General features: G+C 39.8%; 1 protein-coding gene across 2 annotated transcripts; it reads right to left on the bottom strand.

Moving 5' to 3' along the window:
- Window positions 1-11,572: 11,572 nt before the first annotated feature.
- Window positions 11,573-23,082, bottom strand: LOC112266374 (secretory carrier-associated membrane protein 5). 2 transcript variants are annotated; one of them, XM_024443906.2, is made up of 8 exons: window positions 22,398-23,082; window positions 21,586-21,693; window positions 21,371-21,449; window positions 20,928-21,047; window positions 19,316-19,472; window positions 18,763-18,864; window positions 18,179-18,296; window positions 11,573-12,062 (listed from the first exon to the last, which is right to left on the bottom strand). In XM_024443906.2, the coding sequence occupies exons 3-8, from the start codon at window positions 21,375-21,377 to the stop codon at window positions 11,865-11,867; spliced, it is 702 nt and encodes a 233-aa protein (XP_024299674.1). In that variant the 5' UTR covers window positions 21,378-21,449; window positions 21,586-21,693; window positions 22,398-23,082; the 3' UTR covers window positions 11,573-11,864. The 2 variants fall into 2 exon arrangements, with proteins under 2 accessions (XP_024299674.1, XP_024299598.1); XM_024443830.2 differs by lacking the exon at window positions 21,586-21,693.
- Window positions 23,083-23,172: the final 90 nt, after the last annotated feature.

Here is a 23,172-nt window from a genome sequence, read left to right as displayed (position 1 = left end):
ACTATATCATTCTCATTGTTTAAACCCAGTAAAATGTTGAGCGCATTTTGGGAAATAAAAATGTAATCAATTATTGAATAGCTTTTCTTAATTTGAGGGGGAAAAAAGGAATAGTATTTTGTAGTTGGAAATAATAATCTCCAGGTGTCCAGTAAATGATTTGTTGAGATTAACATTTTCAGCCTCTTTGGAGGCTTCATAAATTTGAATGTATTTGTTACTACATCTGTCAATCTTATCAAATGTATGATTTAGGACACTTAAATCATACATTTAGGCTAGAATAATAGTTCCTGTCTGGATTTAATCTAATATAGCTTGAATTCTATCTAAAAACACTACATTTTGCACCTAGTGGGAATTGCAATGAAATCAATGTGTATTTTTCACCATGTAAGGTACAATTCAACATTAGAAATCAGCCTTCTTGGTCCATATGCTGGAATATACGGGAAAATTGTGTATTCTTATTTTACCAATTGTCCATTCATTCTAAAGGAATCAGTCTAGGCCATCTCTTCCTCTTATGTCTTAATTATATTAAATTATAACTTTTCCTTCCAATAAGTCTCACGTGTTCTTTCACTAGAGTGGTGAGTTTGACAAATGATCATAGTCGCCAACCTTATAATATATACATGAAGGGGAGATAAATCAAGTCTGCTCAGACGACTCCCTCAACTACAGTGAGACTGGAAACACGTGTCCTTTCATGACACAAATGTCGGTAAATGTGGAGAGATAGTTTGTGTATGAGGAGGACTTGACTCCAATTGCAAGCTGTCCTTATAGCCCCTCACATATGCCCAAATCTATGGCGCAAACCTATTTGTCTGCCATCAAAGATAGTATAAAACTAATATAAAACCTTCAACAGATACTAAAAGGAGTAAGTGCCAGTCAAACGTTGTAAAAGTAGTTGTCATACAGTGCAGTTTTTAAGTCTCACCACCAGATGTCACTATAATCCCTTCATTACAATATAATAAGGTGTCATCATGGGAAATTGTGTGCCTTTCTCTCTCTCTCTACCTCGTTATCTCATCATTGACATAACTTCTCTCTCTCCCTCTTGTTATCCCACCATTCGCTGCTCTCAGGAGTAGACGAGGAGATAAAACATTAGCATGTCATTCAAACAAACTTTTTTGTTGTTGCTGACACTGCATGTAAATGTGTTTTTTTTGTTCAGTGTAGTAAAGTGCTTTACAGTTTATCTCAATTGCTTGAGTACAAATTTCGTCCATATAGAATTTACTTTTTCAAAACAAACACATTGACCAAAATGACACATTTCCTTTTGTAAAATGCATTTAAGAGTCTCAAAACTGTCCAGATGTGACACTTGGCATTCAGGCCAAAGAGTTCAATCTTTGTTTCATCAGACCAGAGAATCTTGTTTCCTCATGGTTTTGAGATTTCTATAGGTGCCTTTTGGCAAACTCCAAGAGGGCTATCATGTGCCTTTTACTGAGGAGTGGCTTCCGTCTGGCCACTCGGCCATAAAGGCCTGATTAGGGAAGTGCTATAGAGATGGTTGTCCTTCTGGAAGGTTCTCCCATCTCCACAGAGGAACTCTGGAGCTCTGTCAGAGTGACCATCAGGTTCTAAGTCACCTCCCTAACCAAGGCCCTTCTCCCCCGATTGCTCAGTTTGTCCGGGTGGCCAGCTCTAGGAAGAGTCTTGGTGGTTCCAAATTTCTTCCACTTAAGAAAGATGGAGGCCACTGTGTTCCTGGGGACCTTCAATACTGCAGAAATGTTTTGGTACCCTTCCCCAGATCTGTGCCTCAACACAATCCTGTCTCGTAGCTCTATGGACAATTCCTTTTAACCTCACGGCTTGGTTTTTGCTCTGACATGCACTGCCAACTGTGGGACCTTATATAGACAGGTGTGTGCCTTTCCAAATCATGTCCAATCAATTGAATTTACCACATGTGGACTTCGATCAAGTTGTAGAAACATCTCAAGGATGATCAATGGAAACAGAATGGGCCTGCTCTCAATTTCGAATCTTATAGTAAAGGATCTGAATACTTATGTAAATAAGGTATTTCTGTTTAACATTTTTTATAAACTTACAAACATTTCTAAAAAACAGTTTTCGCGTTGTTATTATGGGGCAGTTGTGTGTTGATTCATGAGATAAAATAAGAATTTCATCAGTTTTTAGAAAATAAGGCTGTAAAGTAACAAAATGTTGAAAAAGTCAAGGGATCTGAATACACTGTATTATCACAGCATGGGCTGTATACTTCTTCCCAAAAAACTATTCTACCAAAGGTGACCAATGCAGAAATAATGTAAAGCAAGACCATGAATATGCAGAAATATAAGGCTTTATTTGACTTTTTTCTCCATTTTGTCCTTCACACATTCTCTGACGTTGCACAGTATACACAGAGAATACAAAATACACCAAGCTAACAAATCATCGCAAAAAAACACAGCAATGTCAAACAGGCAACACAAATACAGTATACGTCACATTCAATCCATTTGTTGTTGTCGATCAGGCCACATGTTTTCATCAACATCACATTTCCTCGATTGCAATGCCGCGAGGAAAGAAATGTCCTAACATGTTGCATCCACGTTTGGCAGCCCTCTGCGGGGATTTCCAAACAACCCGGCAATCATTGCGTCTTGGAGGGGCATATTAGCGAGACATATTTCCCTCAGATTACACAGATCCACAAAGAATTCAAAAACAAATCCAATTTTGATAAACTCCCATATCTACTGGGTGAAATTCCACAGTGTGCCGTCACAGCAGCAAGATTTGTGACCTGTTGCCACAAGAAAAGGGCAACCAGTTGTTGAACAAACACCATTGTAAATACAACCCATACTTATGCTTATTTATTTTCCCTTGTGTACTTTAACCATTTGTACATTGTTACAACACTGTATATATATATATATATATATATAATATGACATTTGTAATGTCTTTATTGTTTTTGAAACGTCTGAATGTGTAATGTTTACTGTTCATTTTTATTGTTTATTTCACTTTTGTATATTATCCACCTCACTTGCTTTGGCAATGTTAACACATGTTTCCCATGCCAATAAAGCCCCTTGAATTGAATTGCTAGTTTTCCCCCGATATCCCAGTTGTCTTAAAACGCTTTGAAGCCGGAAGTCGGAGATTTACGAGTTCCCAGTTGTTTTGAACGCTGCATTATACAGGGACACACTGGGCGCGTTCGAGCGGATCACTTTTGTCAAGTCGGTGACAAAGTGTGTTGCTTTCTGGGGATATTGCCCGACTAACTACATGGACTTTACAAAAAACGTGATCAAAGGTCATAACGTTTAGACGGCGTACCATTGCAAGTTTCTGCAGTTGCTCTTCACCAACTTCATCCTGCATTGTGGGAGGTTCTATTGTCAACCAATTATGGTTGTTTGACCAAACAGGAACCAGTTTGTCGCGATTTACATGTACTGTGGATATATACAAATTTTGGTGCGTCGCCCCGCGGACCTCCCGCGCCGGTTACGACAGAGCCTAGACGCGAACCCAGGGACTCTGATTGCACAGCTGGCGCTGCAGTACAGCGCCCTTAACCACTGCGCTACCCGGGAGGCCAACATTTTTGTTTCTTGAAATACATTTTCGATTTCTACCTCAAATGGAGCACACTGTTAATAATAATAGTATTCAATCATAAATTAAATAATGTCATGCCTGATGCACATGTATCAACTAAATAGCATGTTTTTATTTGTTTGGGCTAATGCCTTTTACCTGAGTACATAAATCGGTGATCATTGAGCAGCTTCGCTGTGTGAGCGAGCAACTAACGCGGCGCAATTCGCGGCCATTTGCGCAGATGCAGGGGGTGCGGGTGACTCCACCTCATGACTAGAAGGGATCCAGCTTTTGTCAAAATAATATTGACATTTTAGTTAACCCTTACCCCTTTCCTAACCTTAACCTAATTCTCCTAACCTGCTGCATAAACTCTCCTAACCTGCTACGAAAAGTCAAATCTGACATTATTTTGACAAAAGCTGTACCCCTTCTAGCCATGACCGTCAGTCCACTACCGTTGACGGCGTCATTTATGTTGACAGTTGGGACCACTGGCCGTAGTGGGAAAAGTACCTAGTTGTCATAAAAGTAAAGATTTCTTAATCGAAAATGATTCAAGTAAACGTGAAAGTCACCCAGTAAAATACTACTTGTGTCCAAAAGTATTTGGTTTGACATATACTTAAATATCAAAGTGTAAATGTAATTGCTAAAATATACTTAAGTATCAAAAGTAAACATAGGAAAAATAAAACATTCCTTATATTAAGCAAAGCACCATTTTCTTGTATTTCTTTAATTTACGGATAGAAAGAGGCACATTCCAACACCCAGACATAATTGACAAATGAATAATTTGTGTTTAGTGAGTCAGCCAGATCAAAGTCAGTAGGTATGTCCAGGGACATAGCCACGGGAAGTAGTTTGGGGGTGAGGCTGCTGCGGGTGAGGCGGATGCAGGAAACAAATTGCCCACGCTGAAGATATCGGTCCGCTAATACAGGACTAGTGCCCAGTGCACTACAGACTCAGTGCACTATTTTTGTGAAAATGTTTGAACTAAATGTGTTAGAGTGTTTACCAGTATTTGTAACTTGAGTTTGATCATTGTCTGCACAAAATAGTTAATCTGATAATACTTGTGGAATATAAAAATACATGCTTGATATATGTTTTCCAATTTCTTGAAATACTTATTTCTATGTGAAAACTGAAATGGTCTATTCATTCCTTTTCCATCTTAGTAGACACCCTTATCCAGAGCAACTTACAGTAGTGAGTGCATTCATCCATGTGACTTACTTGTTGTGTGTAAGTACTGACATGTATGTGTACCTGATACACACACAAACACACACACACACACACACACACACACACACACACACACACACACACACACACACACACACACACACACACATTTAAAACATTAACATGTAGTGTATGTCAATTGTAAAGTATTTTTAGTTATGTGTCGGCCCCCTGTAAGACTAGCAGTCGCTATTGGCGTCGGATAACAGGGATCCTAATAAATAAAATAAAATAAATGTTTGTACTTTTCCCCATGGGAATTAAACCCACAACAAGCCTAGCATTGCACACGTCATTCTCTACCAACTGAGCCATATCATTACAAACCACTTGATGTCTCCATGTACTCAATTACTGTACATTGTAGGTTAACCCATTGTTTTATCGTCATGGTGATGAAAAGTCTACAGGTAGAAAACTAGATGACCAGCCTATGTACAATACACTAATGTACATTTAAATTAAGTGGTTTGAAAGGATGATAAATTAATACTGCACAAAAAAATTGGTTGTTTTCCCATGTTATTTGATCAAGAAAAATATTTAATTTGATGTGGATGTTTGATGACAGAGTTTTGTTATTTCTAGATTCCATTAGAATGACATCACAGAGAAAGGAACAGGGCAACAACTCTCACAATTCCAACTATTGAATCCTGCTAAATTCTGTTTTTAATTATACAACTACCTTTTTTTGCCAAAGCAGAGATGCTACAGACGTCTATATCGGTCGGATAGTACTAGTAAAGGCCCAGTGCACTACATTTGTGAAAATGCAGCACACTCAGCACCCCTACTTTGCACGGCTATGACCAAGGATGTTCTCTTCATAAGTGCGTGAATTTGACTATTTTCCCGTCCGTATTCAACATTTTATGAGTAGGACTACTTTTGGGTGTCAGCGAAAGTGTTTCTTTAGGAATGTAGTAAAGTAAAAGTTGTCAAAAAATATAAATAGTAAAGTACAGATACCCAAAAAAACGACTTAAGTAGTACATTAAAGTATTTTTTTTACTTAAGTAGATTACACCACTGACCACTGTTTGGGACACTCTTCAGCTATGAACCCAGCATACGGTTAGTTCTCCAAACCTGCCACATTATGGATGATCAGTCCTTGTATCCATAGCTCAGTCTATGAATTTAAACATTGTTACATTTCTCCAGCCCCCCCCCAGCTGTTTACCAACAAAAAGGCAGGGCGAACGGATCCCAGATTGTCCCTTCAAATCTAAAGTGAATATTACTAGAGCTTTTACAATGCAGCCAAAAACATTCTTACCTTTCTATTAACAGAATACATTTTTTTCCTCTGCATCTTGGTTTTAGTTGTACTCTCGAACTTTGACTCTCTGCCATAATGTAACAATGAACAGCAAGTGACTGTGTCAGCAAAACAGTAGAAGAATCAGGAAACAAGCAGCCAATGAATGGCTGGGTTTGCCAGAGAACAAGAGAGAAAGAAGGACACAGAGAAGAGTGGTGGCTTTTTCCACAATGAAGGTATCTGCCGACGGAATGATCTACAAATAACCTAGCATCATAAATAACTACTCATTATTATTTTTAGATCAGTCAATCAGTCACAATTAGACAGACAGAGATAATGTGTTACAGAGAGAGAGAGAGAGAGATTCAGACAGACATAATGTGTTACAAGGAGAGAGACAGACAGACAGAGATAATGTGTTACAGAGAGAGAGAGAGAGAGTCAGAGAGACAGACATCATGTGTTATATATAGAGAGAGAGTCAGACAGACAGAGATAATGTGTTACAGACAGAGAGAGAGAGAGTCAGAGAGACAGACATCATGTGATATATATAGAGAGAGAGAGTCAGACAGACAGAGATAATGTGTTACAGAGAGAAAGAGTCAACCAGACAACCAGACAGTCAGACATAGACAATGTGTTACAGAGAGAGAGAGTCAGACAGACAGAAAATAATGTACTTTTTACTACATAAATCATCCCTGACACCCAAAAGTACTCGTTTCATTTTGACAGGGAAATGGTCCAATTCACACACTTATCAAGAGAACATCCCTGGTAATCCCTACCGCCTCTGATCTGACCGACTCACTAAACACAAATGCTTTGTTTGTAAATTATGTCTGAATGTTGGAGTGTGCCTCTGTCTATTCCCCCCTCCCCATTTTTGGTTTGCTTAATATAAGGAATTTGAAATTATTTATACTTTTGATACTTATGTACAATTAAAACCAAATATTTTAGACTTTTACTCAAGTAGTATTTTACTGGGTGACTTTCACTTTTACTTGAGTCATTTTCTATTAAGGTATCTTTACTTTTACTCAAGTATGACAATGGGTTACTTATTCTACCGCTGACAAAAAACACTCAGTGACACGATATGCAACAAATAACTGTTTACTATCCATCAGGGAAATATCAAATTAATCTAAAAATGGAACACAGTCTCCTGAATGATCATATAACATCACTATCCATATGATCATAGCATGTACACCTAACCTGTATAGACCTGTGTGGCACAGCGGTCTAAAGGCACTGCATCTCTGTGCAAGAAGCATCACTACAGTCCCTGGTTTGAATCCGGGCTGTATCACATCCGGCTGTGATTGGGAGTCCCATAGAGCGGCGCACAATTGGCCCAAGTTTGGATGGTGTAGGCCGTTATTGTAAATAAGAATTTGTTCTTAGCTAGTTACATAAAAAATATATATATATTATATGTATCCATGGCAATGGTATTAACATTAACCTCACCTCATATCATTTATATATCCATATTGTTATTGTAGTACAGGATACATATTAACACGCATACAGAAAGTAGATCGGGGGTCAATGAGAAATGACTTTCAAATGCTGCGAAGCAACATACATGACCCAAAAACCATGGAATGGAATACTGCTGTCTGTCAAACGGACCTCAGTTCTGGTCTCCTAGGATGCATCTGAAATGGCATCCTATTCCATTCAGTTAAGACCAGGTTAGCATCTCAAATTGCTTCCTATTCCCTATACAGTGCACCAGAAGTAGTTCACTACATAGGGAATAGGGTGCCATTTCAGACAACAAAAGAGCATTGTATTGGTAAGCTTGGACACAGCTGTGTTTAACATCAATAAACCAAAACATACTGTTATGTCCCTTATGTACACGACATTGGCACACAGTCTGGTCTGACTCACAAATTCACCAGAACCACACCTATTGACTTACTACAATCAGAAACGTTGTTTTGTTCTGTTGCACGTACAGTGAAGAACCAAGGCTTCTGTCTACCTAACAGAGCATGTTACCACAGACGGACACGGTAAACGTAAAGGATTGTAGCCTGGTTTAACCAGATTGGATGATGCGCTCACCACTGTTTCGCTATCAACGGTGAAATGTATTGACATCAGGAGATCAGATGCCAGGCTAAAGGGATTATAGTCTACTGGACTAGATACTGAATACAATGTTATTTTGTTGGTGCAATATTATTAACAATCCATTTTTATCATCCGCAGATATATATCTTTACAAATGTGCCCTATTCTGCTCTTAATGGCAAGGGCACATGCTATTTAAGCGAGGCCAATGTACAGTATATAAACTGAGGTTTATCATTTTATAGTTACAAGTTGATCTGTAAATTCATGTTTTATATCGCTCCAGTGTGTTTAAGTGAATACAGCGAGCACGGAGTCGAAAATTCTGGTTTGAGCAAAAAAATATATAATATATTATTCAATGATGAGAATAAAACCCATTAGAAGCCTTTTATACACCTATAATACCAACGACTGTGGAGAGACAGAAAGAGCAGAGCTGCATATACACTCACATACCTTCTAGAACATATACACTCTGCCTCACATACCTTCTAGAACATATACACTCTGCCTCACATACCTTCTAGAACATATACACTCTGCCTCACATACCTTCTAGAACATATACACTCTGCCTCACATACGTTCTAGAACATATACACTCTGCCTCACATACCTTCTAGAACATATACACTCTGCCTCACATACCTTCTAGAACATGTACACTCTGCCTCACATACCTTCTAGAACATGTACACTCTGCCTCACATACCTTCTAGAACATATACACTCTGCCTCACATACCTTCTAGAACATGTACACTCTGCCTCACATACCTTCTAGAACATATACACTCTGCCTCACATACCTTCTAGAACATATACACTCTGCCTCACATACCTTCTAGAACATATACACTCTGCCTCACATACGTTCTAGAACATATACACTCTGCCTCACATACCTTCTAGAACATGTACACTCTGCCTCACATACCTTCTAGAACATATACACTATGCCTCACATACTTTCTAGAACATATACACTCTGCCTCACATACCTTCTAGAACATATACACTCTGCCTCACATACCTTCTAGAACATGTACACTCTGCCTCACATACCTTCTAGAACATATACACTCTGCCTCACATACCTTCTAGAACATATACACTCTGCCTCACATACCTTCTAGAACATATACACTCTGCCTCACATACCTTCTAGAACATATACACTCTGCCTCACATACCTTCTAGAACATATACACTCTGCCTCACATACCTTCTAGAACATATACACTCTGCCTCACATACCTTCTAGAATTTATACAGGAAAAGTACAACAACAACAACAAAAGTTTTGAGAAATATTTAAAATAAAATCATATTGAACATCATCACACAATCAGACAAGACAATTCACTGTTTTTTTTGTTTTTTTAAATATCTGGCATTCATGTACACATCTTCACATTTGTTTCAAGTCTAATATTGTATTACACATTTTTGTAATATCCATCTTTTACATTTTCAGAGTTAACTTTCTTGAGACTAAAACATTTTCCATTGCAGTCAAATGTAGCTATGCGGTAGTTCCATCTCTAAATGAAAACATCGATACTCATAAAGGCTACAGTTATTTTCTTCCCGTTTCAGTTCATAAAATGAGATGTTTGTATAAACAATATTCAATGTTTTCTATATATACTATAATCACATCTATACTCATGTACTAACGTTGACAGCCACATTTTATGTTTTCACTTGTAAAGGTTAAACTCCACCATTACCCAGCAGGCAAAACTGTTTGAAATGATGTCACGATGACATCATTACAACCAGATTTGCCCCCTGGGTAATGTAGTCTTTTTTATTTATTTTTTATTTTTAAAGCATTTGCTTCACAGGGTTCACTTTAGGATTAGTGAGAGGATTGACCAATGGGAATAAACATTCATAACATCTAACATCTGTCCATCTACAAATAGCAAATACTATATCTTCAATGGGGAATTAAGACTACGTTTTGTAAATCTTCCATTGTTTCCATAATTCCCTTCTGCCCCCTATAGACAGAACTATCTGCCCCCTATAGACAGAACTGTCTGCCCCCTATAGACAGAACTATCTGCCCCCTATAGACAGAACTATCTGCCCCTTTACAGACAGAATTTTTTTTGTTTCACCTAGTCTAAATTCTTAACTGGGTTACAGTAGTCATAGACTTATCTGGAATGTTCCATCCTATACGTAAGACCTTAACACTGTACATGTGTGCTTAAATTGGTTGTTATTTTTAAACATCTATGAATTATTTCACTTATAGTCAACAGAATAACATGCTCGCTCAAAACACACTCCCCATAACCTGAAATAAATCTGAAAATGTTGAGGAATTGAACACCTCTAATATGGCTAATGTTGACCAGACGCCAACAGAACGTCTGGTATTTCTACTGTAGACAGACTAACATATAGCTATTAGCAATCTAGCAACTAGCTAAGATCTAAAAAAAAACAGATGAATACAATAAAGTCATTTTATGTCTAAAACAAAGTAGATGTCTATTCCTGAGAATCTAAGTGATACAAAATCAAAATGGACAAAATTGTGATTATCCTTTTTAAATAGGATTAAATTCGATCTTTCTGCATTTTTGTCATGTCCATGTGGCAAAACTGCATCCTTGACAATAATACAGTACTGCAAAAACAAGTATAAACTGTTTTTCAAAAACATGACAGAACATCACAAGCCTACCCCACTAGGTCCCTGTGTGGATCAGTTGGTAGAGCAGGGCACTTGCAATGCCAGGGTTGTGGGTTCAAATCCCATGGGGGACAAGTACAAACATAAATTACAAAAAAATGTATGCTCACTATTGTAAGTTGCTCTGGATAAGAGTGTCAAATGTACTAAAACTAATATATTTTTTTGAAATGTTGCAATGGCTCTAGTAAGACAGTGTTGGGTTCTTCTATTCAAAGCTAATGAGCATTACAGGGCAGTGCAAGTGTCTGTCTGGCACATGGAAGCAGAGAAATTAATCTTGTGTGTGCGTGTGTGTGTAATATGTTATTACTATGTGTAATAACTATGTGCATGTTTGGAGTGCTGGTCCATGTTAGGAGATAGGTGTTCTGAGTTTTGTAAAATTATTATTCCTACATTTAGGAAAAACCTTTTGAAGCAAAATCAAAACAGTATGACACATTTTAATATATACAGTGGGGAGAACAAGTATTTGATACACTGGCGATTTTGCAGGTTTTCCTACTTACAAAGCATGTAGAGAGGTCTATAATTTTGTATCAAATTAATTACTTAAAAATCATACAATGTGATTTTCTGGATTTTTGTTTTAGATTCCGTCTCTCACAGTTGAAGTGAGAGATGATAAAAATTATAGACCTCTACATGCTTTGTAAGTAGAAAAACCTGTAAAATCGGCAGTGTATCAAATACTTTGTCTCCCCACTGTATTTATTTTTGTTATCTAAGAATTATCTGAATGTAATCGTGAATTGTGGTTCTCATTTGATGATCATCCCTTTTCATCTCCCCAGTCTGTCCCTCACCTAGCCTGGGAGGCTCGGTTTCTGCTCTCATAACAACTGACGCGAGATCAGAAACAGACTGTCACCCTGGCTATTCCTCACCCCTTCTCTCCCACCCTCTCCTCCTCCCTGCCCTACATGCCCGGGTCGTCATAATTGTAGGTGGGTGCCTGTGAGTACTGGGGCTGTTGCTGCTGCATGGCTCCCTGTGCCACCCCCACGGCGGCCTGCTGCGCCGCCTGCTGGACGTGAGGGTTCTTCCAGGCCCCGGTGGTCCACTCCTCCTGGGCTTTACTCATACTGCCCCCAGTGCCACGATACATGTTGTGCACCTGGAGAGAGAGTCAGGGAGATGGTGTTAGCGTGAGTTGTATTACTGTAGCACAAACAGAGGACACAATAAAGAGTACTGTCTTTGCTCATGTTGTGCCTGGTGCTACAACACATGTTGTCCCTGCTACAGTACATGTTGTCCCTGGTGTTACGGTACATGTTGTCCCTGGTGTTACGGTACATGTTATGCCTGGTGTTACAGTACATGTTGTCCCTGGTGTTACGGTACATGTTGTCCCTGGTGTTACGGTGCATGATGTCCCTGGTGTTACGGTACATGATGTCCCTGGTGTTATGGTACATGATGTCCCTGGTACATGTTGTCCCCGGTGTTACGGTACATGATGTCCCTGGTGTTACGGTACATGTTATGCCTGGTACGATGGTACATTATGTCCCTGGTGTTACAGTACATGTTGTCCCTGGTGTTATGGTACATGTTGTCCCTGGTGTTACGGTACATGTTGTCCCTGGTGCATGATGTCCCTGGTAGATGATGTCCCTGGTGTTACAGTACATGTTATGCCTGGTGTGATGGTACATGATGTCCCTGGTGTTACGGTACATGTTATGCCTGGTACGATGGTACATTATGTCCCTGGTGTTACGGTACATGTTGTCCCTGGTGCATGATGTCCCTGGTACATGATGTCCCTGGTGTTACGGTACATGTTGTCCCTGGTGTTACGGTACATGTTGTCCCTGGTGTTACGGTACATGATGTCCCTGTCCCTGATGTCCCTGTTGTTACGGTACATGATGTCCCTGGTGTTACGATACATGATGTGCCTGGTGTTACGGTACATTATGTCCCTGGTGTTACGGTACATGATGTCCCTGGTGTTACGGTACATGTTGTCCCTAGTGCTACGATAAATGTTGTGCCTGGTTGTTACGGTACATTATGTCCCTGGTGTTATGGTACATGTTATCCCTGGTACATGATGTTCCTGGTGTTACGGAACATGTTATCCCTGGTGTTACAGTACATGTTATCCCTGGTGTTACAGTACATGTTGTCCCTGGTGTTACGGTACATGTTATCCCTGGTGTTACGGTACATGTTATCAATGGTGTTACGGTGCATGTTGTCTAGTGGTTAGAGTGTTGGACTAGTAACCGGAAGGTTGCAAGTTCAAATCCCTGAGCTGACAAGGTACAAATCTGTCTTTCTGCCCCTGAACAGGCAGTTAACCCACTGTTCCTAGACTGTCATTGAAAATAAAAATTTGTTCTTAACTCACTTGCCTAGTAAAATAAAATTATTCAGGTGCAAAACTTTCACTGGGGATGGGGGGGCATGTCCCCCTCACATTCTGAAATTGCATTTTTGTCACCCGTAGTTTTATCATAGGAATGTGATACAAAACGAGGCAACGGTGTGCTTTAGGACCATGCGGACGCCTCCGAGCTGTTGGGTAGGCTGTTTGGAGTGTTTATCCGACTGGATAACATTTTTAAAAATGTCCCCCCTCACTTCTAAAACCAAAGTTGCGCCCCCTGCCCTTATTTACCAGGTAAGTTGTTGTGCATCTGAAGAGAGAGACAGACTGAGAGAGAGATTTATAGAGTACTGGTCCGGTGCCACAGTACATGAAGCAACACAAACATAGGCATAGACACACACACACACACACACACACCACACACACACACACACACACACACACACACAAAAGTACACATGGATTTTGTACTGTAGATATGTGGTAGTGGCCTGAGGGCACACAGTGTGTTGTGAAATTAATGGGGATCCATAATAAACCCCAAGAAGAGTAGCTGCTGCCTTGGCAGGAACTAATGGGGATCCATAATAAACCCCAGGAAGAGTAGCTGCTGCCTTGGCAGGAACTAATGGGGATCCATAATAAACCCCAGGAAGAGTAGCTTCTGCCTTGGCAGGAACTAATGGGGATCCATAATAAACCCCAGGAAGAGTAGCTGCTGCCTTGGCAGGAACTAATGGGGATCCATAATAAACCACAGGAAGAGTAGCTGCTGCCTTGGCAGGAACTAATGGGGATCCTTGTGCTTCCTGGAGAGAGTCAGGGAGAGATTGAGATTGGTGTTTGAGATATATTTATATTACCTGAAGTATAACACAGTATAGGCCATATATATTACTTGTCCATCAACTATGTAGTCGACAAGTCAGGGATATTTATGAAATATTTTTTACTCTTTTATATTTAGGGAATCTATTGGGCTCCCGAGTGGTGCAGTGGTCTAAGGCACTGCATCTCAGTGCTAGAGGTGTAGCTACAGTCCCTGGTTCAATTCCAGGCTGTATCACACCCGGCTGCGATTGGGAGTCCCTTAGGGCGGCGCACAATTGGCTGGGGTAGGCCGTCATTGTAAATAACAATTTGTTCTTAACTGACTTGCCTAGTTAAATAAAAGTACACTTTTTGTTTTTACAGGGATATTAATTAACATTTCAGTGTTCACACCAATGAAGGGTAAATGTGCCTGAGTTAGCAGAAGAGATCATATTCACCCGCCTGTAGTACCTGAGATGTGAGTCATATTACAGCCAAAGTCAAACTAAAGCTTGTAAGAAAGAAATACGGTCTTTGCTGTAAATTAGATCCGGGCCTGAATACATAGTGTCTACAGTAGGAGTGCTGATCTAGGATCAGATCCCTCCTGTCCATTTCCTGTCTTATTCATTCTGATATAAAAGGCTAAACTGATCCGAGATCAGCACTCCTCTACTCTAAGACACTTTATGAATGTGGGCCCTGATCTCCTGTTACTATAGCAGCCCATCAAGTTGTTGTCCTCTTCAGGTCAAAGACACTAAAGGATGCAGAGAGATCTGATCTCCTGTTACTATAGCAGCCCATCAAGTTGTTGTCCTCTTCAGGTCAAAGACACTTAAAGGATGCAGAGAGATCAGATCTCCTGTTATTATAGCAGCCCATCAAGTTGTTGTCCTCTTCAGGTCAAAGACACGAAAGCTATATTTCCTGGAGAACGTACACCAAGAAAATATGGTCAGAAAGATAAGATGATACAATTGTGGGTTTGTCTTGACAGTTTGCTATTGCCTCAACAGACAAGAGCAGTACTAGAAGTACAGTAGTAGTTAGGAGAAACTGTTTTTTTCAGTTGAATCATATTTTGGAAGTTTACATACACCTTGGCCAAATACATTTAAACATTTATTCTAGTAAAAATTCTCTGTCTTAGGTCAGTTAGGATCACCACTTTATTTTAAGAATGTGAAATGTCAGAATAATAGTAGAGAGAATGATTTATTTCAGCTTTTATTTCTTTCATCACATTCCCAGTGGGTTTACATACACTCGATGAATATTTGGTAGCATTGGCCTTAAATTGTTTAACTTGAGTCAAATGTTTTAGGTAGCTTTCCACAAGCTTCCCACAATAAGTTGGGTGAATTTTGGCCCATTCCTCCTGACAGAGCTGGTGTAACTGAGACAGGTTCGTAGCCCTCCTCGCTTGCACACGCTTTTTCAGTTCTGCCCACACATTTTCTATGGGATTAAGGTCAGGGCTTTGTGATGGCAACTCCAATACCTTGACTTTGCTGTCCTTAAGCCATTTTGACACAACTTTGGAAGTATGCTTGGGGTCATTGTCCATTTGGAAGACCCATTTGCGGCCAAGCTTTAATATCTTGACTGATGTCTTGAGATGTTGCTTCAATGTATCCACATAATTTTCCTTGCTATTTTGTGAAGTGCACCAGTCCCTCCTGCAGCAAAGCACCCCCACAACATGATGCTGCCACCCCGTGCTTCACGGTTGGGATGGTGTTCTTCGGCTTGCAAGCCTCACCCCTTTTCCTCCCAACATAACAATGGTCATTATGATCAAACAGTTTTATTTTTGTTTCATCATACCAGAGGACATTTCTCCAAAAAGTATGATCTTTGTCCCCATGTGCAGTTGCAAACCATAGTCTGGCTTTTATATGGAGGTTTTGGAGCAGTGGCTTCTTCCTTGCTGAGCGGCCTTTCAGGTTATGTTGATATAGGACTCATTTTACTGTGGATATAGATACTTTTGTACCTGTTTCCTAAGTCATCTTCACAAGGTCCTTTGCTGTTGTTCTGGGATTGATTTGCTCTTTTCACACCAAAGTACATTCATCTCTAGGAGACAGAACACAACTCCTTCCTGAGAGGTATGACGGCTGCGTGGTCCCATGGTGTTTATACTTGCATACTATTGTTTGTACAGATGAACGTGGTACCTTGAAAATTGCTCCCAAGGATGAACCAGACTTGTTTTTCTGAGGTCTTGGCTGATTTCTTTTGATTTTCCCGTGATGTCAAGCAAAGAGGCACTGAGTTTGAAGGTAGGCCTTGAAATACATCCACAGGTACACCTACAATTGACTCAAATTATGTCAATTAGCCTATCAAAAGCTTCTAAAGCCATGACATAATTTTCTGGACTTTTCCAAACTGTTTAAAGGCACAGTCAACTTAGTGTATGTAAACTTCTGACCCACTGGAATTGAGATACAGTAAATTATAAGTTAAATAATCTGTCTGTAAACAATTGTTGGAAAAATGACTTGTGTCATGCACAAAAGCACAAAGTAGATGTCCTAACCGACTTGCCAAAACTATAGTTTGTTAACAAGAAATTTGTGGAGTGGTTGAAAAACGAGTTTTAATGACTCCAACCTAAGTGTATGTAAACTTCCGACTTCAACTGTATCTACAGAAACCACACTGCACATATTGCTAGAGTCCATTATACTCTAGTCAGAGTGAGAAATGTGTTGCCAAAGTCCATTATACTCTAGTCAGAGTGAGAAATGTGTTGCAAAGTCCATTATACTCTAGTCAGAGTGAGAAATGTGTTGCCAAAGTCCATTATACTCTAGTCAGAGTGAGAAATGTGTTGCCAAAGTCCATTATACTCTAGTCAGAGTGAGAAATGTGTTGCCAAAGTCCATTATACTCTAGTCAGAGTGAGAAATGTGTTGCAAAGTCCATTATACTCTAGTCAGAGTGAAAATGTGTTGCCAAAGTCCATTATACTCTAGTCAGAGAAATGTGAAAGTCCAATATCTAGTCAGAGTGAGAAATGTGTTGCAAAGTCCATTATACTCTAGTCAGAGTGAGAAATGTGTTGCCAAAGTCCATTATACTCTAGTCAGAGTGAGAAATGTGTTGCTAAAGTCCATTATACTCTAGTCAGAGTGAGAAATGTGTTGCCAAAGTCCATTATACTCTAGTCAGAGTGAGAAATGTGTTGCCAAAGTCCATTATACTCTAGTCAGTGAGAAATGTGCAAGTCAGGGCTTTAGAGTAAAGTGTGGAAGTTATGGTAGAACATTACAAGATAATGTTTTAATATTGTTTTATGTATCAAATACTTTGATTAGTACTCTCTGATCTGTGTCTGTGGGACTGAGTTGGGCCTCTTCCATTGAATGATTAGTGCATGTGAAAGGCTGGCCTGTCTGCCAGGGCCAGGTTAACCTTCCAGTTTCTCTCTCACATGCAGATGAACACTGGACTTGTGAGGAGGATCCAGTGTCCCATTGTTGCATTAGTATCTGTGTGTTATTAAGGAGTGCCAAGCTGAGAAGATGACCCTGTATAAACAAGCAGTAAAATGACCTAGAGACAGAAACCTGGCGACATGTAAATCTTGCTGTCTGTTACTCGATAACACAACGTACCTTTGTATAATTCTACACATCTGTTGATTGTCATGAACATTCAGGAGGATGTACTTTGCCTTGAAGAGCTGTAACCTAAATCTGCTGGTGGGTTCTCAGCGATCCCCTTCGAATGATTGTTGACCAGCTCCATTATTGCTGTATGTTTGTATGTTTGACTGTACGTTTATTGTTTACTCCATGTGTAACTCTGTGTTGTTGTTTGTGTCACACTGCTTTGCTTTATCTTGGACAGGACGCAGTTGTAAATGAGAACTTGTTCTCTACTAGCCTACCTGGTTAAATAAAGGTGATTTTTTTTTTTTTTTTCATAATTAAATAATAAAGTTTGCTTGTTTTGAAGAAATCTAAAAGTCTCTCTCCTTTGGACAGAAATATTCCACAACAAAGTGAAAATGTATGTAGCACACACACACACACACACACACACATATAGTACTATGGTACCTTGGTGAGCCCGGTGAAGGAGAGGACAGCCATGGCAGTGAACATGATGGTGGGGATCAGCATGACTACAGCGGAGCCTATATTGGTGCTGAAGAAGGTGATGGTAGCCAGCCAGCCACTGGAGGAAAGGAAAGAGGAAGAAAACCACAACAAGGTCACAGCAAGGTCACAGCAAGTCCACGCCTCTTCTAAAGGCAGGCTTTCCCTAATGATAACAATACTATCAGCTGTTAGGCCTACGGACGAAAATCAGGTCAATCAATCAAGCAAATCAATCAAACTGTATAGCCCTTTTTTACATCAACAGTGGTCACAAAGTGCTTTACAGTAACCCGATCTAGAACCCCAAAGAGCAAGGTGAAGAACTATGGAGGAACCTTTCCCTAGAAGGATGTAACCTTGAGCGGAACCGGAGGGCCATACTATCAAAGCCAATAGGCGTGACTCTCCCACAAAAAAAAAAAAAAACATGGGTGTTTTATCAGGCTTTTTCCAAGTAAATGGCCTTCATCAGACTGAACCTAGAAGGAAGAAACCTTGAGAGGAACCAGCTTCCCGAGAGGACACCCAGGCTCCATCCTTACCAGATACCCCAGCCTGGAATGCCTATACACTGGATGATGCTGATCACCACCTGGGCCATGAACACGAAGAAGAACGCCATGAAGTTGAACGAGCTGTCAGTCCTACAAGGGGGGGGAGAGAAGTAAATCCAATCAGAAATCCAGGATTTAACCTAGACAGTGGAGGCTGCTGAGGGGAGAGAACGGCTCATAATAATGGCCGGAACAGAGCAAATGGAATGGCATCCAACACCTGGAAACCATGGAAACCATGTGTTTGACGTATGTGATACCATTCCACTGATTCCACTCCAGTCATTACCACGAGACCATCCTCCCCAATGAAGTTATCACCAACCTCCTGTAACCACTGTATATCTGGGGGGGAATAGCCTGAAGAAAGGGTTTACTCATGTCTCTCTGCCTCATCTAATGTAACACGGGCTGTGTTCAGTAAGTCAGAACGGTGTTCCAACGTTTAATTCAACAAAGACAGTACTGAACGACCAAAACATTGGCGAACGTTAAACCATACTGAACGCACCCCAGATGTCAGAAAGAAGGATGTACTTACTTGAAGGCCTTGTAGATGGGTCTGAACCAGCACACGTAGGAGCAGGGGGTGAACAGGATGAGCCACAGAATAGCCATGCCAAAGTTAGTGGCTCCGCCCCCGCCGCACATCCATGCCAGGCAGCCAATCAGATTGACCGCCAAGGTGGCACTGTTGACTGTAATGATCACAGGTGGTCAAAAAAGGTTAAATAATGATATTAACGGTGGACTTGCATTATTTACAATGCAGTAGCATTGGTCTTGCTTTTAAAGGTCAATTAAAAACAAATTCATATTTACAATGATGGCCTGGTGTTCAATTAGGGCATGCAACGGTAATGGAGAATGAGGGTGTCTGAATGGACAAGTCCAGGTCGTCCCTCTCTGTTTCAGTCTGTTTTCAACGGTTTGGTGCCAAATAAACAGGACCATCATGTTACTGTTTTTCCATTTCCTGTTAGTACAATTACATTGTCTGGGACGGGGACCTTGTGTAATTAAAGTACAACAGCACCGTCTGTTATTGGATGATTAATCTAGCAAAGTAAAGTTTAATTGGTTGCTTCAGATTTGTATGAGAGTTCGCAGAGACAGTAAAGGTAACTTTATGATTTTGTATCTTCGGTATAGGGGAGAGATCTCTATGTCCCAAATATGAATATTGAACGATAAAGAAAATATGCTGTAATTTGTATGATTTGTATTAAAAAAAACACAAAATTAAAAAGCTATCTATTCAACACACAATACAGTGACTACTAGGCTAAAGGGCACAAACTAATGATAAACTATTGGGATTATTTATAACATATATGTCACAGGACTTACTTATACAATCCCCAACCTGAGTGATAATGCAAATGAAATGAAAATGATAATGAAAGGTATACGATCATCCATCTATAAAGATTACCATTAAACTATTAGCTGCATTTTCAGCTCTTGTTGTCAAGCCAACGGTATAGATGGGAGGCTTTGAACTAGCGGATGTTGATTTAGATGAAAAACCATGTCAAGTAACAATTCTTGGCTGGATGCCTGAAAGTCTTATCAAAGAGAGCTTCAAACCAGCTACACCCGCCTTCCTGCTATACCTGTGTTTGTTTCCCATAATGCTTTGGGTGACGTTAAAAGTCATCTGAAAAGAAAGGCCAAACAGTAGCAGTAGCACTTAACAGCTTGCCGTTATGACGTCACTCAAGCAATCTACACAATAAATACGCAAAGGACTTGGTTAGAATGGGCCGGCGCTGCCCGGCACAGCACCAGAACCTCTAATCTTCTACTGCTTGAGTACTGACCAACTCTTGTAGAATATTAGCTCTAATACTTGATGACTAAAACCCAGTTTAACCAAGTTCAGAACTAAAAAGCATTCTCGATGGAAAAAATGGTGTATAAGGCTTGCTTAATCTGTCTGGGAAACCCTATTTAGTGCACTACTTTTGACCAGGACCCATAGGGTCAAAAGTAGTGCACTAAATAGGGAATAGGGTGTCATTTGGAAGACATCCTGTGGTTAGAGACTGAGTCATCTGTGTCGGTTTCCCAGACAGAACCCTATGGGTCCTGGCCAAAAGTAGTGCACTAAATAGGGAATAGGGTGCCATTTGGGATACCAACACACTCACAGATCCATAGGTAGTAGAGCTTCTTGCAGATGGAGCGGTGTACATCTGGGATCTCATTGAAGTCCTGATAGAAACACGGCTTCAGAGGGATGAAGCCAGGCAGGGGAGGGAAATTGTTTTCTGTGGGGGATAAAAGTAAGAGGCTCAGAATTTAACTTACTTAGTTAGTCAAATTTTGAATTAAAAACAAAAATCCAAGATAAAATATTAAAGTTAAAAGTATAAGCATTCAACCTGATCAACACACAAATTATATTAAAACAGTCAGGTTAAGCATTGTGTGCTATAATTGCATGATAGTAAAATGCTTATTAGCTACTTACTACTAATGACGTATATATCTTACAAAAGAGTAGCATGATTCAATATTCAATACAGAAATCACACTCTACAAAATATTCCCACTACTATACCATCCTTGTATGTATAAAGACTGTTCTTACCTGCCATTACAATTTGATATTTTCCTCCAGTTGGAAATAAATATAATTCAGACTAAAACTCAACACCTTAGAAATTATCCTGAAAAGAATATTACATTGTATCAGTATTTCAGCAAAGGAAAGTATAATTTTATGATCATAAACACCATAACTGCCTTCATATTATTCCAAGCAACAAACCGGTATGTAGGCTATCGGTAAGAAATATGAAAAACCTTGAGCGCCCAATGCATGGGTCGGTTAACAGTGAAATTACGCCAAAACCGACTCTCCCTCCCAGTGTGCTTTGCGCTCGTAGCCTTTATAGCCCACCGCCCCCGCACCTACAATATGGGATTACAATGTAACATGTTACGTCGATTATGCATAATATTCTATGGCTACAAACCCTCCATTCTGATAGCCTCCTGAATACGGCCATTGTTGTCAGTGAGATATACATTGTAGACTGCATAAAATAATCTGTCATTTATTTGAATAAAGTTTGACAGTGTGATGATGGATATTTACGATATTTGCAGCTACCGTTCAAACACTCATAGTTTGAGGGTGTTTGGATGAAGGGCATTTTCCCAGCATATATTTTTGCACCAAATGGGCCTATACCACCAGACTGATAACAAACGATGTTATGAGAGCACGAATCAATGCAACATTTTACGTTTCTCCGATGTTGTTATTCATTTTAAAGGATGAGCAGGATGCAAGATTCCGCTGTTTGTAAGCTACAATTGCATCGTGATGAGCACTACTGTCAATGGTGAAAGGGGCGCCCTTCAGATGAGTAACCGTAGTAGAGACCTAGCCTACGACACGATGGAGTATTTTCAGCAGGACTCAATAAACAAGTCAAACGATTGTACCATTCCTGCCGCATGATTATTCTACATTATATTAATGCACGGAGCATTTAGTAAATCTATAATTCTCCCAATCGTGTAATTGAAACAGAATGAGTGAATGAAATGAAATGAAATGTAAATAAAACGTTATGGATTCGTTACTTTGGAAAGGATCTATCGCTTACCTCTTTTTTTTTCTTCCAAAACCAGGAATGCTGTTACTATGCAACGTTCTTCAATTGCATTATATGACGATATTCTTTATGAAACACAACACACGCTGAAGAAATTAAAACGAGAGACGTAAATTATATATTCGATTAAAATCTGCAAAAACCAAACCAGAGTTTGGGGGTAGAAAGCTATTCCGTGACGTCACGTTTCTCCTCTCTCTTTACGCACATACCCGTCCTACTAGGAAATGGTTTGAGGAAACGGAATCGTTGCTGAACAGAACTGTCCAACAAGAAAACTGCTTACTAGCGGTATTTCACTCTCACTATCTTAAAGGAAAGGTTCACCCATTTTCAATGTTATATTGTTTTTGTGCATCTCCGAGTGATGCTCTATTGATTCCCTGGGTAGTTTCATGTTTTCACGTGTAATTTATTGGCGTTCAAGCAGGTAGAAATTCGTCCGGTATGATGTAGCACTGTGATAAAGTCTCTCCCGCTACACTGAAAGTTCATTGGAATAGTACTTTTAGATCGCGAAAACATCTAGCATTCCTGTCACTGATGTCAGATTTCAATACTGGCCGATGTCATAACTCGGAAGGATGTCTTCTCTCGAATGAGCCATTGATCATATTTTTTTTTGCGATATTCCTACCTAGAGAAATCTAGCACATTTGTCCTATTTGTCTACCAGAGATATTATCCAAAGAAGATGGGAATCTAATGAATGAAGAAAGTTTTAACGCCCCACCCAGCAGACATTCGACCAATCGTGTTCACGTTG

The sequence above is a fragment of the Oncorhynchus tshawytscha genome, linkage group LG01, assembly GCF_018296145.1.
Source record: "Oncorhynchus tshawytscha isolate Ot180627B linkage group LG01, Otsh_v2.0, whole genome shotgun sequence".
Lineage (NCBI taxonomy): Eukaryota > Metazoa > Chordata > Actinopteri > Salmoniformes > Salmonidae > Oncorhynchus > Oncorhynchus tshawytscha.
Note: the sequence above shows the minus strand (reverse complement) of the source record. Positions and strands in the feature narration are given on the sequence as shown.